The sequence below is a fragment of the Haliaeetus albicilla genome, chromosome 7, assembly GCF_947461875.1.
Source record: "Haliaeetus albicilla chromosome 7, bHalAlb1.1, whole genome shotgun sequence".
In the NCBI taxonomy this organism is placed as follows: Eukaryota; Metazoa; Chordata; class Aves; order Accipitriformes; family Accipitridae; genus Haliaeetus; species Haliaeetus albicilla.
This window is the reverse complement of record NC_091489.1, coordinates 25700491-25714641: the sequence shown is the minus strand read 5'-3', so window position 1 is coordinate 25714641 and position 14151 is coordinate 25700491. Positions and strand designations below refer to the sequence as shown.

General features: G+C 39.2%; 1 protein-coding gene across 10 annotated transcripts in view; it reads right to left on the bottom strand.

The window, feature by feature from the left end:
• Positions 1 to 578: 578 nt before the first annotated feature.
• The window catches only part of PTPRK (protein tyrosine phosphatase receptor type K), a 418390-nt gene continuing 404817 nt past the window's right edge, over positions 579 to 14151 (bottom strand). For all 10 annotated transcript variants that reach the window (XM_069787396.1, XM_069787395.1, XM_069787397.1 and 7 more), the window contains 7 exons: positions 12385 to 12534; positions 11640 to 11813; positions 8479 to 8610; positions 8122 to 8247; positions 6000 to 6163; positions 4584 to 4719; positions 579 to 2045 (listed from right to left, as the gene is read on the bottom strand). In XM_069787396.1, coding sequence (XP_069643497.1) covers positions 1992 to 2045; positions 4584 to 4719; positions 6000 to 6163; positions 8122 to 8247; positions 8479 to 8610; positions 11640 to 11813; positions 12385 to 12534 — 936 coding nt within the window. In that variant the 3' untranslated portion in view covers positions 579 to 1991. The remainder of the gene's footprint in view (positions 2046 to 4583; positions 4720 to 5999; positions 6164 to 8121; positions 8248 to 8478; positions 8611 to 11639; positions 11814 to 12384; positions 12535 to 14151) is intronic.

Sequence of the window (14151 nt, the reverse complement as noted above, 5' to 3'; positions counted from 1 at the left end):
GCTAGCTTTAGATGATACATCCAGCACTTTGACTGCCAAAGTTAGCTGAATGCCAATGGCCTCACAGAGAAAGCTGGGAATATTGCAATTCTGTTGCATGCAGTTTATAATCCCCTTTCCAATGTGGCAAAATAAAAAAAAAGCAATTTTGAGTACTAAGAACTCAGACCCAGTGAATGTTTTCAAACCTGATTTGTTTACCTTGCTGTTCATAGGTAGGAACTAACAATGGGTGACAAAAGAAAAAGACTTTTTTTTTTTTAAAATCTGGAAGAGGTGGAGCTATGCAATACAGGTGGAGGCACTGAAAAAAATCTGAGAAGTAGAATTTCTCTAAACATTTCTCTGCCATTTATAGTGTTGGATGGGTAATTCCATGTGTCTGAACTAAAGGAAGAAAGTTAGGGCATACATGAGACATGGAGTCTTCTCAAATACTCCCTAAAACACAGAGGTGAAAAAGAATATAATTTCCTTCTGAGATTTTCTTTATGCAAATACATTGGTCTTCCGGATAAGAATGACTCCTTAACAAGGACAGTAAGTGAAAGGGTACCAGAATAGGAAATAATATAAAATAATCTTTAAATAAAAGTTTAATTCACTCTTACTTTACAGATTATTTAAAAGCACCTAATCATTTTACTGTCAGTTCTAAAAAAAAGACCAACAAGAGACTGGAATGATTTTAGCTGGTAAAATACAGGAAACCTTGTGAACAAATGGATACAAGCTAAGCGAAAGCACAGTAATATTCTGTACACCACAACTATAATCAGAATCTGGCATTGGTTTATTCAAATTTTGCTTTCTTGGAAGCAAAGCTTACATGTTCGTAAACATCAAAATAAACATTGCTTAATTTTACAGTTTGCTAAACAAATACTTTTTTACCCTGAAGGGCATATGCAGAGCCATCTATTTGTCCAGCAGTTCTCCTGTTGACCTGTGCTTCAATAATTTTTCAAACAGCTGGTTCCCTTACAATTTTAAGGGTGCTTAAAAATTTCTTCCAATATTGTGCAAGTCATAGGCAAGGCCATTTTGATCTGTGCCCTTCCTTAAATAGTTTTTTGATCAGTAATTAACTAATGCAACTGTGAAAAACTATACATTTTCAGGAAAATGTTTTGATTTTGGTCCTGTAGTTAAAGACCTTCTATAACAGAGTTGTTTACATGGATTTGAATCACAAGCATGTACACAACAAAACCACTATACCAATGTTTCTTGGTCTATGCATAAAAAGTATGTATTCTACTTACACTAAAACATACAAAAAATAAACTACAAAAATTGTTTACACTTGATTTCAGCAAAAAAAGCTTTCTTCAAGAAAAATGATTCTTCTTTTTTCAGCCATCAAAAAAGGAATGCAAGTAAACAATAAATACATGTGCTTTCTCCATATAGACATATTTACACTTGAGTCTTTGGCTTATGTTTAAGTTTCTTTATAAAGATCTTTATGTGATCCAGCCATCATTGCACATTAAAACAAAATAAGCCAGTTTTTTTTTTACTATATATAATATATATATGCAACACTTGAAACGTATAAAGAATGAACCTTACTATCAATTTACACTGTTATTGTACTTTAACAATGTATCAAAAGAAAAAAAAAGAAAAATTAATACCATATAGGAAATATTGATACATGCAACAGATGGTCGCTCTACTGTAATTGAGAGACGGCTGCATATACAAACACTGAAAAGTCCTATTTTGGGCAAATCTCTTCTGACTCTGGTTTTCATTAAATAGTATTTATGTGGCACTAAATGCTGATACTGTATACAAGCATAGAAACAGATTGAGTTCTTTTATTAAGATACACAACTTCATAAGAAAAATACTTTGCATTTAAAATTTAAAATCCCTCCCACCCCCCTCTTCCCCTAAAATCTTTCTTCACAGGATCAAGAACTGTTGTCAAAACAGCTTATTGAGATTCATGTGTTTGGTGAACTTTGTCACATCCATTCTGACTAAGAGGATTCCAAGTACTCCAGCGCAACATCGTAGCAGAAGCGATATTGCTCCTTTAAGGGGAAAGAGGGGAAAAAAAAAAGTTAAATTAAGATTCTAAAGTATTAGCAGCAATATCTACAAACAAGAACAGTCTTTGCTAACTACTGTGCAATTTTAACTTCAAGCCTGACACGTTTGGGTTTTTTTTTTTTTTTCCCCCCTACTACTCAAGTATATTACTAGTTCTGATTAAAAACTCACCCTAACCAATGAGCTGGAAAAAAAACCTGACCATGAAATGCAATGATTTGCTTCTCTGATTTTTTCAGCTTCTGAACTGGTTTATCAAACATGAAAAGTTCTCCTATCAGTCAGAGCATTCTTGCAGTGAAAGCACCTCGACTTTGATATACCATTTACATTTAAGTTAGCCGATACTGAGCAGTTAACCAGTGTCTGCTGCTTGGACAGCCAGGAAATGGCTCAGGAATACCAAGCTGTGATACAAAGCTGCTCTGGGCTCACAGCCCATTTGTACAGTTGTGTCGATGTAATGTCCAAGAGATCAGATGCACATTTAAAAGGGAAGTTCAAGCTTAAAATTTCATCTTGGTTAGTATTTCTCCTTAACAAGGCTTGTGTTCAGAGCTCATACTGGGGGAGAGGGAGGAAGAAGAAGAGAGGAGAAGGCAAGAAGAAGAAAAACCAAGGAAATGAATTCAATCTCTATTGTCCTTGCAACCTAACAAAACAAATCTGCTTTTGTGATGTATTTTTGCTTGCAAAGGAAGCCAGCGTGATCCATTAGCAGGAAGCGGTGGGGATATCTTAAAGCCCTTATTGCGCTGCTCATTTTTGTTATCTGATCATGTTGCTGAATGTAGGGCACATGACAGTGTTACATATTGGTTTTCCTGGTTTGTTTTCTAACTAACGACTCAACAGCTGCTGCTGTTCAAGAGTTCCGAATAAAAACCCACACAACAGAAATACATAACTACGGAAATTCAGTAACTGCAGATTAAAGCTACAATGGAATTCAGGACTATTTTGAAACAAAATATAAATTTACAGGCCATTTATCAGAAACACACACCATCTACCTTGGCCTCCCTTTACAGTGACACAGGTAATTTTCCATGTGATCTGACCTGTTTTCTTCACAGCAGTGAACTGAAATCCAGGCAGCAATTCAGTATGTTGTGTCTCAGACATCTATGGCACAGCAAACTGCAAAGTATTTGCGGCAAAACCGGCAATACCTAGCCCAATGTCACTACTGCTACAGGATGCTCTGTCTGTTAACATTTTAACCATCTTCTTAATTTATGTGGTGGCAAGGGATGGAAGTGATGCACAATAATTAAGCAAATCATGCCACAGAAGCTACTTGATACTAAGCAAACAGTGACACCTGGAAAAAAGGGCAATATGGGAAGAGGCAGTTACAGCCATTTTGCTCAATATGCAAGTTCAGAAGGTCAGAGGCAATTTTCGCTATGCATAAACTGTAAAATGTTTTTAATTTCAATTGGCATCCCTGATTTTTATGCAGTAGGCAGCCATCTGGCTGAAAAGTGACACTGGCTGCTGGCAGTGTGAGAGTCAAATGGCAGAAACTCCCAAACACTGTCTAACCTGCTTTCACATTCACCTACAGGAAGGAAAAAAATCCACTTGGGAGAATTTTTATAAGGACTTTCCACAATGTTCAGTTTTTGTGACTGAAGTGATCACATGGATAGATATGGACTCATACTGTATACATAAAGACTCAACAGAAGAGCGAAGGTTATTCTGAGTTCTGGCAATGTACATACAAATATTTAGTCTTGTGGTTTTGCTAATTCAGGCTCATACTATTTATATTAGTTTATTGTTTATATTGTTTATTATTTTGGTTAACAGTTGGACTCAATCATCCTAAGGATCTTTTCCAACCTAAATGATTCTATGATTCTGTATCTTCATTTCCAACATACCAGATCCAAGTCTTCGATTTTAAAGTTCTGAGGTATCATTTTGACTACTACAAACCTGAGTAACAAACATTACCATTAGTCAATACACCTTCCAAAGCAGCAGTTGTTATTAAGAAGCAAAATATTTACATCTCCAGCTACTAATCTGGACCTTACAGCTTATTCCTACCAAGAAGAAATGCCTTGCTCCATAAAATGTCAAGACAGTTTGTATGAGCACAACACACTGCAACTTCTCTTCAAATAGACCAGGTTATCTTGGGAGATTAAAGTACCTTCTGTTAACTCAGAAAGTTATCTGTGAAAACCACGGTACCACTACAAGAAAAGTAGCGTAAATGCTTAGCCTGCCCTCATGATGCTAACTTGTGTGTACACTCAATAAATTTCCACCACACAATGTAACTTTACCCAACCTTATGTTCATGCCAAGAATCAGACCAGCCTCTGCTCAGTCTATACTACAAGGGGAGGAGCCTAAGACCCAAACCCCACATCCCTTTCTTCTTGTGGTCCAACACAGGTTTGCTCTGTTTTGTGAGCACAGAACTGAGAACACAGCTCACACAACAAGAGAGCCTCTGGCTCCCTGGTTGTTTGCAGTAACCCCGATGGGTTGGTGCTTACCGGAGTTTCTACCATGTTGGGCTTACTGTTCCGCAAAGTCTTCACGGCATGGAAAACGTCCACCACGTTCTGCCTTTTTACCATCTCAACCACAATGCCGATGGCACAGAACATCCCACTCCGGCCACCGCCATTTCTGTACACAAGGAAAAGAGCTGGTTAAATGTTGCTACTGTGTAAGAGAGCATCCAAAACACATTTCTGTTCTTTCACTCTTTAAGCATGAGTGATCATGAGCCCCACAGGGAGAGCAGGCTTTAGCAATCTCCTTGCAGCTCCAGTGGGATTGGTCCGAGACATTTTCTGTTTCTGACCTTTCTCTCAATTACTTCTTTTGAATTCTGCCCTTACAGCCAACCATGCTGCCCAGCTATGCTACAGTCTAATTTACATAGGCATTAGAAAAAAAAAACCCCTAAGTTCAATGGTAAGTACAAAGTTAGTAATTAAAAACCAGGTTCAATGGCAAGTACAACATTTTCCATTTAGTTCTGGAAAGAGACTCACTTAAATTGCCTTATGGTATGAGGATTATCTAGCCAGAGTAATGCCAAGGCATCACTGATTCGATACCTTGTTGACCTTTGGGGATACTTCTGAACTATTTTAATCCTTATTACAAAGAAATTACGGTAGGTACTCCTTCCTCTTAAGTTTAAATTAGCCAGAAAGTTCCACGGATAATGAGGAGGGGTGGGCAGAAAGGGGCCACAAGTTAATTATGAACATTTGAACAGAAGCCTTTTTTTAAAAGTAAGGAAGAATGCTAATTCAATTTCTAAGTTTTAAACTTTATATTTAAATAAGGTAGGAGAGAGATTGGTCATTCTCTGCTTAGGGAGAAAAAGATGCCGCCTTTTCAACCCGCCCCCAAACCAGCTCCCATTTAAATATCAGGCTCAGATAAGCAGCCAGCTGTCATTTACCAACAATAGTTTTAGGATCACCTACTGTATTATAGAACTTTTCTCTGATTTCATAGATCCATAGCTTTCAGTCTAAACCCCTCAAAATATAGCAAGCCTTCTGGAAAAAACGCAACAGACGATATGCAAGAGATACACAAAAAATAACCATTTGGCACACAGCATAAAAGACTTCCTTACTGAAACCGTACAGAAGAAATTGGTCTGTACATATTTTGTACCAGAAAACATGTTATTATGTACAGATGGAGACAATACACATCATGTTCAAAATACTCATTCCCATGGTACCTTGACCTGACACAGACAAGTCTGAAAGTTGACCAAAAGCCAACCTACAGTACTAGTGGCACTTTTTTTTTTTAAACAAGAGAAACAAGGGCATGTGCAAAAGAATGTTGGCGTAAGAATATAGTTGAACTTAAAACAAGAACTAATTTATAAGCATTTATTTGAAAAGCAGCAATTTGACTTTCTCCCAATTACTCACAGGCAATGGATGATGGTCCGGCCCTCCCCTTCTTCACATTCCTCTTGCCATTTTTCAACCTGGAGAATTAACTTCAAGAAGGATCTCTTGGAAGCTGGTACATCTCTGTGAGAAGCCCATCCCAAATACTGGAATTGCTGCACCATCAGATAGCCTTCTTGTGGCTGCGGGAAACCAAAGAGCTTTAGGTCAATATGGCACCTTTACATCTTGGTTTAGAAAACCAAAATATAAAACTAACATGAAACCTAAGTGTTTACATTGTGGACAAATTCTAACATGTATATACATTGCATGGAAGGGTCTCCATTAATTTGTATCACTTGAGCTCAAGGAAGATGTCAAAAAAGAAAAAAAAAAAAGGAACTACATTGAAGACAACATCACAGTTTATCAGTCACTAATGTAACCTATCCTGACTTCTTGTAATTGGACAAATTGCCTAGATTCTACATGTCAAGGGGTTTTATCCTTAACATCAATAATCAATTAAAAACATCACTGTTAAATTCTTAGACCTACAGAAATGAAGAGACATACCTTTGGCTCCCATACATGAACTGACCCAGTTATAAATAAACAACAAGTAATATAGGTGCACAAATATGACTCTTTTCCTTGAAGTCTTCCCTTTTTGCTGGACTATGATAATCATGAGAGCCTTGCTGCCAGTCTCTGAGCCTTCCATGTGCTAGATCTTACACAGGGAGAGCTTGAATAGAATTAGACTGTCACAAGAAAGGCCTCAATAATTGGAAGAATAAATAGTCTATTCAGTTTCTTGGAGCTGAAGAAGGCAAAAAGGAGTAGGAATGTGGATTTTAGAAAAGGAAGAACAGAGCAGAGAGATATTTAGAAGCAAGATGTAAAGGTAAAAAGGCATGGGAAACAAAGAGAAGTAGAGGAGTAGAAAATCAAAAACATCATAAGAAGGAAGAAATGGAAAAAGTGAAAATAAGAAATGAACCAAAACAAAAGAGGAAGTCTAAAAATACAACAAAAAGAGTGTTATGGCGTAATATTTGCCAGTGTGCCTACACCTTAGCTTCCTGTAGTTTCCAAGCAAGGTATGAAGAGCTGAAAATGTTTTTCTTAGCTCTGAATATAAGCAAAATAAAAGTTTGGATAAAATACTGGCCACATGCAAACTCTGCACTTTGAAAAATGAAAATGTGACCAAAATAAAAGAAAAAATAAATCTTTGTACACACAGTAATGTTTTCTCCACAGCTATTCTTCAACATTAATGAAAGTTAAATGTATACTCCAAGGAGCAATTGGTGGCGCATAAGTTCAGTATTGCATGAAAGATACAAAGTAGGAATGGTAAGTAAAATAGGGACTGATGGTTAACTGTACATATATCGGTGGCACAAACATCTGTAACTCTTTACATGTAGGCAACATAAATAAGTGATTTATAGAGGTAAGCTAAAGGAGGAGACACTGCATGGCAAAGAATGTTTGAGAAGATGCTGCGATAGCGTGAAACACTATGGGACAGCAAAAAGACAAGGTGGCGCACGGTGTGAAGGAGCCAACAAGAATGCAAGACTGGCACTGCTACTGAAGTTGAGAAAAAGATGATAAATGTAGGTCGAGGTGCAGTGGTGCAGAACCCTTCAGAGGCAGAGGAGCTTTCAGAGTTTTTTCACACCCCGCTTTGCTGGGTGCCACAATCCTCCTTTTATGTTGTGGTTCTCGCATCTTCGGCTGAGAAGGTGCTGGTTGCATAACCAGCCTCAGCTCTTCTGTTCCTTATTCACCATGGAAAACGTCTTACAGAAGCTATGAATGAAATACCTGTCACTACCTGTTCATTACAGGGATATTTCTTTCACTGTACACCAAACATAAAGAATACTTCTCATACACATCTTCTGCTCATCAGGGAGAATGCCACAGAACAACAGTCATTCATCTTACTGCTCCCCCTGCTTAGTGTGTAGCTATAGAAAAGTACTAGAAATAAGTATTAGATACCGATGCTTGACTGACTCTTTTCTGCGTAATGTCTTAAGAACATTAGCATTTTACTATTACTCAAAATTAAAACCCACAAGAGCCTAGAGTGTTGAAAATGACATACCCTTCTGTTACATATTGTTACGATAATGCTTACTCTTGTTAGATTGCATATCCTGAAAATTCGGTTTATGACGTCACAGTCCATCGAACATGACATGCATTCTACTTGGATGGGACCGTACCGCAGTATCCCTTCCTCAGGCCAGTATTGCGGGCAGCCCTGCACCAGAGCAAAACAGGCATAATTAAATGGTAAGTTACAACTTGAATGTTGCCTTATTCCACTGCAGACATCTCACCTAACCTTTCCTGAGCAACTAGTGCTAATTAGTTGCTGTAAAGCAGAGAATAACTGTAAAGTCACTGCACTGCTCTACATTTTGATCATGTAGTGGATCCAGAGTGATTAAAGCATGCGACAGTACATGGAAAACTCGAGCCCCAAACTGACCTGTGCTAAGTCGACTTCATTTAACATCACAAGAGAAGTACAGCCGTAGTCATACACTAATCTCCAGAAATCTTTCACAGTGTTTGGTAAAGGATGTTGCGTGACAATAAAAGCTGCTGGCTGCCTATAGCTCTGTAAAGGCAAATGATTTTATTAGCACCGGTAGAGGAAGTGCTTAATAACTTCCACTCAAACACTGCAACAGAAAAAACATATAAATAGAACAAAGCTCCGACATCAATTATGCCAGATTTCACCAAAGCTGATGTTAAAAATACCTTACTGTCTCCACCAAGAACAAAGAGGTTACTCTGCTCCAGTCTGCCTTCTGGTTTGTTAGAGACCAAGCCCTGTTTCAGTTCAGATATGCATGGGGCACTGAAGATGGTCTTCAGGGCTCTGCTGAGCTGAGGCTCGGGCAACTCCGCTCCAGGCACTGTGTCCAGGAAACTGAGCAGGAAACCTTCTTCCCATGTTGCAGAGAGGGGTGCAGAGGTCTCAGAAGGTCACCCCATCCGCAGCAGGTTACATGTGAGCTCTGTGACTGAGTCGAGGACTAAGCTCAATCCCAAATTCTCCTTCAGTGCCACAGCCACAGGGCCACCCATGGAACGGACCTTCAGGATTACCGGGGCCCATTTCCGGCAGAAAGCAGAAGTTAAACAGCAAAATACTATTTCCTCTCATGGCAGCAGATTCCATTTTCTGTGTGCTGCGTTATACACAGCTGCAAATAGGGATTTCCAGCCTTGCATAGCTTAGCTGAGATGCAGCTAATAGAGAGGAGCTAATTCCTTGCAGCACATGTATTACAAGCAGCAAGCAGAAGAGGAGAGATCTAAAGTTTTTTGCAGGCAATTTGTAATTATGCACGGAAGAGTTCTGCAGTGAAGGAATACAGATATGAACTGGCAAGGAAGCACTGACAGGTTAATCTGAGAAACACAGTAAGATGGAGAATAGTCTTGTAGGCGGATGGGATGGTAAGTCACCAGTTTGAAGATGAAGTGCTGGGACCGCTGTATGCAACACAGAGATCCCTGTGTTTAGCACTCATGCTGGTACCAAAAGCGGTTTGGCTGGTTTTTTACTGAAATAAGTAGAGTAAGTTAACCTAGGAGAAAGACCCAGTAGGGTAGCTAAACCACTTTTGGTATGGAAGCTTGCTTGTTTGAAGGTTCATATGAGGGATCTTCATGTGCAATATATTGATGTACCCTCAAAGATCATAGTGTGAGGCCCAGAAGGAAAAAATACAATTCTTTTCACTCTTCTACTTGCTGTAAATTGTGAAGATAACAAATTAATGTCTTTAGCATCAGTACTTATTTGACAAAAGAATAAGGAGGCTGACAATTTTTTTATCTATATTTGCTATATTTTTCTAATGCAGGAAGCATATTGGAGTAGTAGCAGCTCATGTCCTACTTCCTAGACCTGCCCAGTGAGCAAACAGGAACAACCAATATCGATTATTCCCTTGTATTTTTAAGAAATAAAATATGTACTAGCTGATATTTTCCTAGTCCTCTTCCCCATAATTTCTGGTCTTTCCCTGAGATGAGAGAACGTACTGAGTCTGAGATGATCAGATTTTCAAAAAAAAAAACAGGCAGGAGATCTGCTGTCACACAGGGAAGCAGACACTTGTGGGAACACAGGGACAAGTACATTGTGGAAAGGGGAAAGTTTCCATTTCTGTTTTGCTATCAAAAGTCCCCTTTCCTTGCCCAGCAGTGGGGTTCCCCTCTCTGAATAAATCAGTCTTAAAAAAAAACAACCAAGAGAAAGGGCAAGAAAAAGCTTTTATTACCCAAAGTTTTAACCCTGTACTTATAGCCTTGTTATATGTCTTCATTGTAATATATTACTTTTTTTTCTGCTGCTTTTTTCCTTTTATTACTACCATTTCTGTCTTTCCTTACTTGTCTCTGATTGCTCATCCATTAATAATACATTGCTTGGTTCCTGTCCCTGTTTGCCACACACTGTTACACACTCAGAGTCCTCCTGCCACCCAGCCGTTCAGCCTGCGTTGTCTTCCTTTCTCCCCAGTCCACACTCCTCTATGCAGCTGTGTTGGTTGGTCCATAGCACATCAGTTTTATCCAGGTGCTTAACATAATTTTAACTGCAATTCTAAACAATTTTGGTTGCTACCAAAATTCTGCTCACTGCTCTAATTCATCCATTCAGCCCTAGTGACTCCCGAATATATTGGTCTCACACGTGCTACTCCTCTTATTTTTCTGGCATAATAGCTAATTGTGAGATTAAGGACTGCATTTTGCTAGTGGTTCAGATGTTTCCTGCACTAGCTCAGGCAGAACTCTGGGATGACTACACCATTCAGTCCTGATGCCTTCTGCTGCTATTTGCCATTTTATTCCAGCATCTCTTCTTGACACCACAGTTTCTGACAGGACTTCATTTTTGAGGAAGGGGAGATGCTCCTGGAAGTCAGGCCACTTATTTAAGTATTTACTGTAAAGGTGGTTTTAGGGCCCTAACTTTGGAAATGCTAATGGCAGGCACAGGCAGGTATCTGACAGCACATATGATGAACTGCTTTATCGATCAGACACCCATGAGCAGGTTCATCTCCATTTTCCCCATTAATTCACCTTTTCCCCTGACAATACTTCTGTCACTCAAACTTCAACTTTAAAGAGCTGCAACTCAAAATATGAATGAACAACAAAACCCCCAACGCTATGCCCAAACATGCCAAAGACAATTTTTTTTCCTTCTTCCCCTGCCTCTCCTGCGTCAATATACATAGCCTTTTTTATAAAATAGCAACAGTAGCCTCAGATTCAGGTAGGTAATATTTACTTCCTGACAAACAGCAGATTTTTGAGATCTTGCTGAGATTTGAGATTTGGAGGTCTGGAGACTAGAGCTTTATATAATGCTGTTGAAACGTCAAGATTTCCAGTGGGTCCCACAAGGATGCAAAAGACTAAAGATAACAAACCTTCTGAACAAGCAACACAAGCTGGAGGGGTTTCTTACCCATCCCGCCCCCCCGCCTTGTTAGGACTGTTTTACCGGGCATTGCAGTAAGAAAGAATTACCCTTTCTTAAACCAGCAAGTGCTCTCTCTCATATTACATAGCTTTTTGTCGCACACTACGCAGACAAAGAAGATAGTCTCTTACGTCCATAAGAGCAGCATTGATGTAGTTGCTGCTCTCCCCATCAATGGTAATTAAGAAAGGCAGACATCTGTCAGGTGGCAGCATATCCATGAAGCGGTTCTTGTCGTGGTTCCTTGGCAAGCAGGCTATGCTGCAGTCCTCCGCTTGTAGGCGAGGGGTCACAGAATTCAGGGTCTAACAGAGAGAGGACGCTTGCTTTAGCATACTGAACTAACAGACAATAGACTCGAGATTCCCCAAGTTTTCATTTAAAATATTGCAATATGGGAAAACGTGAGGCATTAGCAAGAATACAGTAGCAAATAAGAGCTCCTCTCTGTTTGATGGACATGCTGGTGCTTTTCAAGGGGGTTTAAGCTGCAGGTGTAAAAGGCGCTCCGTGTACCACTCAAAAGATTCTGCATGACACCATCCCCTCCAAAGGGAATAAACCAAAAAAGATCCTTTGGAGCCCTAAAGAGCTACGCCTTAGCTGTGCAAATGCAAGCCAAAACTCTCTGTGGTTCCTAGTCAGTACTCTTTATTCCAGACAGATATTTACTGCAATTTTATTCAAAGGAGGATATTCCGTATTTAAAATAACTTTGCAAAGCACATAAACAAGGGTAGTTTATTTCATGGACTAAAAGTAAGGGACAAAATGCTACAAACATGATACAAAAGCCCTTTCCCTTAAAATAAATTAAATGTATCTAGAGGCAAAAAAATTGTTGTCGCATGAAGAGTTAGTAGGAACTGCAAATACCTGAAACTCATCTTTGAGATGCGAAGAGTTTGTCTGAGAGTCTATTCTAATCATATCAAAATAAGCAGCTTTGAATTCGCAGACAGGAATGGCAGTTTCTCCACATAGGCAAGCTTCTAGAATGGCATCATGAATAAAGATGTACTGCTCCTACCAAATTAGGCAAAGAAACAAAAATTATAGCCATTTAAAAACAACAGATCTTTCCTTCTTTTAGGATAAACAGATCTCCTGCACACTGTAAAACTCATTCAAGGTAGTGTCCATCAATCCATTAAATAATGCTTTAGTACAAACACAATCTTGTCCTAATTGGGATGCAGTTAACAAGGGTGTTTTCTTCAGAACTAATTTAAATTCAGTAAAACTTAACAGAACAGGCATAGCAATTTATTTAATGGGAGGTTTTCAGTTTTCTTGCAGTGCTCGTGGGTTTCTGTGTATATGCCAGTGACTTGTTGGCTTTACTCATTTTGTTTTTTTAAAAATAGCTTTCAGTCTTATAATACTAGCAGAAAGTGTAAATTGCTTCAAGCACTGCTAGTGTGATTAGCAATTATTTGGCACGCTGCATTCTCCTTATGCGTGTGCAAGCTAGTACACCAATTGTCTGACAGTGGCTCAAGGCCAGTAATAAATTCAAGTGTGTCCCACCAGAAACAGCATTTCTTACTGGTTTTTCTTCTGACTTGCCCTGAGATATCTTGAGTCCTAGACAACTGCATTACTATTTCAATCAGGCCTCCTGTCAATTTTTACACAATGCCTATCATATTTACTCACCCTGAGAGTAATAGATGTAAATCATGTCTATACAGCAAAGTGCTAGAACTGTGCCTGCCTCACCTAGCTATTGTGGATACCAATGAGGTTATTAGCAGCACAAACTTTAACATGTGCCTGTAACAAGAGCACGTGTCCAGGGACCATGGTCATATTCTGGCTCTACAGCCTATGCTGCCTTACCCACATAGCTACGGAGCTATTGCCATCACTGTTCTCTAGATGACCATCACAAGAACTTGCTGCAATTACAGCTTTATTTTGCTGCGTAAGTATGAACCTCTGAGAGATGATGAGAGGTAAGAGGCAAAAGGGAGAGAAAGAGAAAGGAACAGCAGTAGGCGTGTTAATTCACATTCAAGAGCAGATTAAACTGGGATGGTTGAAGCAGTCACACTGAAACATTCCACTCCATGCACTTCCCAAAGGCCCTGTAGGGGGTAGTTGAGCGAGAATATTTATTTGTTCAACTGCCACAGGTTGCAGCATGGAATAAAAACTGCAACAAATTACCTTGATATGCCTGGCTGCCAACTGCAGAGATTTGCACGTGGTCACAGGTGAGATAACTTCTCAGAGAGATGTCCACATAGAGGACAGGAGAGAGAAGTGGCAAAGCACTTCAGGTAACCTGTCTTAATACAAATCAATAACCTATGTTTCTGTGGAAGCTCAGTGATACTCAGGTGGCAGAATGGGAGCTGTTATAGCTTTGTCATTACGGCAATGGTTTTACTGTGGAGTTGCTGAAGGCATGACAAAAGACAAAAAAGGTAGAAAAGAAAAAAGGCTTGGCAATGAGGTTAATAAAGCAAATAAAAACAGAGTTGAAAAGGGAAAGTTAAATGGTCATAAAGTTCCACAGGTAAGTCAAATTATGGATAAAGTGATTGGAGACAGTCTAAAACCAGTGGCAACCTGCTGGAATTCCAACTTTGGGTTCCTGGAATTGCTAATACCAGAGCTGGGGAGAGACGTGCCAGA